Consider the following 3,475-nt stretch of genomic DNA (forward strand, 5'->3'; position numbering starts at 1 on the left):
AAGGAAAAATATGTCGACGAAAATTAGTGTCTACACAGCTCGAACCGTCCGATGCATTTGAGTCTCGTCGATATTTCCATTCAGATTTGGATCCATTATGCCTTTCACATCTCCACTCTCTATTATGGCTTTGCCTCCAGTTTTTCAAGTACTTGATAAATTATATGTGATCATTGATGCAGATGTGAAAGGATTACTTCATTTTAGAGAAGACTCTTACCCACATGACCAAGCTTTGCCAACCTTTCAGATTCTCAAAGCTTAAAGGTCTTTTCCCGATAGCAATTCGAGTATAAAAACGCCGAAAGCATAGACGTCGATCTTGTCACTAAGTTTACCGTACATAAAATATTCAGGAGCTAAATACCCGAATGTTCCAACAACATCTGCTTGAAGTAGGAATGATGAATCAGTTGGTCCCCATATTGCTAACCCGAAGTCAGATAACTGTCGCACCCGGAAAAAAAAACGATGACCATGTGATCGACTTGCGACGTATTTCATTTTAGAATAACGTATCATTTAAATTACCTTTGGTTCGAACCCATCTGAAAGAAGAATATTTGAAGACTTGACATCTCTATGAATAACAGGTCGAGAGAGCTCATTATGTATGTAGTTTGGGCCTTCGGCAATCCCAACAGCAACGTTATATCTTTGTTCCCATGACAGGGCATGTTTTCCATTGTTGTTCCCTACAATATATGTTAGATTGGATCAGTGGTTACAACAACATTTATCAAGCAAAGGAAAAAAAACAGATATAGTTGAAGCCGTAGTGTTGTACCGTGCAGAATTTCTTCTAAGCTCCTTGTCGTAACCGGTTTTCGTCCGGGCACGAAATATTTACTTGACGGGAAAAGTGATGTGAATAAATGGTTTTGAAAATAATTTGAGAGTCGCCATCGGCCTTTTGGGTCAGGTAGTCGAATACCTAAAAATTATTTTTTAAAAGAGTTTTAAGAAAACATCAATTAAAAAATGATCTGATCTGCGTTTATAACCAAAAATTCGTTCCTTTTAATAATAAAAAGGGATTCGTGGTCGGTTACGTTTAGGGAAGGATTAGCACCCCTACAACGCCCAAATGGTACTTTTTTAATTATAAATTGTCTCTATCATTAAAAATTTAAAAATTCAAAATATATTAATTTATAATCTATTATTTCAAAATTATATAAAAAATATTTATTTATTTAAAAATATCAGAAAAGGACTTCTAGGTGCCTTAGACAGTTCTTTTCTTTGATATAATAAATATTAATTTAGATAAAATAAAATAATAATTTTTTATAGCATTTATTTTAAAATACCAGAATAGGACATCCAGTTGTATTAAGACTGCCCTTTTCTTTGATATTGAAAAATAAATATTAAAATTATTTATTGAAAAATAAATTATTATTATTATATATATATTTATGACTACATAATAATAAAAATATTTAATATATAAACAAGTAAAATTAAAACAATAAAAATACAATTAGAACTATATATTTAAAAGCAGTAAAATAAATGAAAATATTTAAAATTAGTGATTAAATTATAGTAAAATTAAAATTAAATACCTAATTCATAATTAATCAAAATTATAGGGATTAAACATGCTATTTCCTTATTTATTAATTTAGTGACTAAAATAAAATTATAAAATTCAAATCAGATTAAAATAAATTAAAACATACTATTCAGATTAAATATTAATTATTAAAATTAAAGGACTAAATATGACATTTATCCTAATATATTATTAATACGGTTAATGGCTAAAATATAATAAAATAAAATTTAAACACTAAATTAAAATGATTAAAAGTCAATTTCAGTGACTAAATTGCAAAGTTACAGACCTATAAGGGTTGCAGAAAGGGTTTACCCTTTCTTAAATTACACAGATACCTCCCCAAAATGACGTCGTTTGGGGAGGGTTTTAAATACCCTAAACGCCTGGCCGAAGGGCCAAGCTTCCTCATTTGCCTCTTTCCTTTCTCTCCAAATGAGATAACCAGAGTTTCTCTGGTTTCTCTCTAGTTTCCCTCGCGGAGGGAAACCGGCAGCCATAGGCCACCGTACTCCGCCGCCGGCCACCGCCGCCGATCACCGTGAACGGTGGCCGGAATTTACAAAATACCCCCAAAGCGTAGATCTAAACGTCCTAATGCCGATCTAAGGTTATTTTAACCTAAAATCCATAATATATCGTAAATCTACGATTTCACCTTCGGTGTTTCGGTTCTCGATGACTCGTGGAGGCTCTCACGGCAGCGATTTCCTCGGTAAGTCTCTTTTTTTTCTTCTCGGTTTGTTTTCTGGGATCGTTGGTGTAGCTCTTTCTCTGTATCTCTTTTTTTCTGTTTGTTGTTCCGTTTGTTGTCGTCGGGTTTTTTTTTCTTTCGCAGATTTGGTGAGGCTTTATAGCCACCGGTGTCCTCTTCGACCGAGTAAAGAGAAGAGTTCGGTGAGTCACCATAACTATGGTGGTGACACCATAGAGCTCAACATGTGGAGGGCTTCGTGGCATTCTGGGACTTCGGCGAGGCTGGTGTCGTGGCAACAACAGTGTCGACGTGGGGCGGCTGGAAGCTGAAGCAGCGCCGTGTGGTCTTCTGGAAGCTTGGAGAGGTGTGGCAGCTGGAATGGCTTCAGAGGCGGCTGGAAAACCCTTGAGGCGGCTGCGCACGGGGCTAGGGTTAGAAAACCCTAGCTGAATGTTACAAACCTAAGGGTTTGAGTTCTATTGGGCGATTGTAATTGTAATTGGGCCCCAATTTTGGGCCTTGTAATAATATATTTAATAATAATATATAATAATATTATAATAATAATAATAATAATTTAATAATAATAATTTAAGTAAAATGAAAAATAGTGTTTACAGCTGCCCCTCTTTGCTCATTCTTGTGTTAACACGAATAAAGCAAAGACAAAAAAACAAATAATTTTCATTTGACTTTTTTTGAGTAAGACTAAAATGTTGAAAGCATCATTCCAGAGGTCTTAAAAACATCATGTATTGAAAGGTTTTGAAAACATCAAAAGCTCCCGAAGGCTTTTTTGGAACATCATGCACTGCAGGACTTACAGATGACCGAAGACTTGAAAAATCAAAAAGCTCCAGAAGGCTTTTTTTGGAAACATCATGCACTGCGGACTTACAGATGACCCTAAGGCTTTAAAACATCAAAAAGCTCCCGAAGGCTTTTTGGAAACATCATGCACTGAAGGGCTTACAGATGACCCGAAGGCTTTGAAAACATCAAAAAGCTCCCGAGGCTTTTTGGAACATCATGCACTGAAGGACTTACAGATGACCTAAGGCTTTAAACATAAAAAAGATCCCGAAGGCTTTTTGGAAACATCATGCACTGAAGGGCTTACAGATGACCCGAAGGCTTTGAAACATCAAAAGATCCGAAGGCTTTTTGGAAACATCATGCATGAAGGGCTTACAGATTACCGAAGGCTTTGAAAA

The 3,475-nt window shown here is 35.4% G+C and overlaps 1 protein-coding gene across 1 annotated transcript; it reads right to left on the reverse strand.

The window, feature by feature from the left end:
• Positions 1–261: 261 nt before the first annotated feature.
• LOC120177014 (serine/threonine-protein kinase PBS1-like) lies at positions 262–2,524 on the reverse strand. Its single transcript, XM_039183279.1, has 4 exons — positions 2,223–2,524; positions 788–810; positions 532–695; positions 262–447 (listed from the first exon to the last, which is right to left on the reverse strand). Exons 1-4 carry the CDS (start codon positions 2,522–2,524, stop codon positions 262–264), a joined length of 675 nt encoding a protein of 224 aa, XP_039039210.1.
• Positions 2,525–3,475: the final 951 nt, after the last annotated feature.

This window comes from Hibiscus syriacus, unplaced genomic scaffold, assembly GCF_006381635.1.
Source record: "Hibiscus syriacus cultivar Baekdansim isolate YM2019G1 unplaced genomic scaffold, ASM638163v2 tig00112276_pilon, whole genome shotgun sequence".
NCBI lineage: Eukaryota > Viridiplantae > Streptophyta > Magnoliopsida > Malvales > Malvaceae > Hibiscus > Hibiscus syriacus.

Excerpts from the sequence above, each read along its gene's own strand:
- LOC120177014 (XM_039183279.1), bottom strand. The coding sequence starts at position 2,524 with ATGCCACGAAGCCCTCCACATGTTGAGCTCTATGGTGTCACCACCATA. Across the intron at positions 696-787 it reads CTTAGAAGAAATTCTGCACG|GGAACAACAATGGAAAACAT; the intron begins GTACAACACTAC and ends CATATATTGTAG. Across the intron at positions 448-531 it reads CAGATGGGTTCGAACCAAAG|TTATCTGACTTCGGGTTAGC; the intron begins GTAATTTAAATG and ends CGGGTGCGACAG.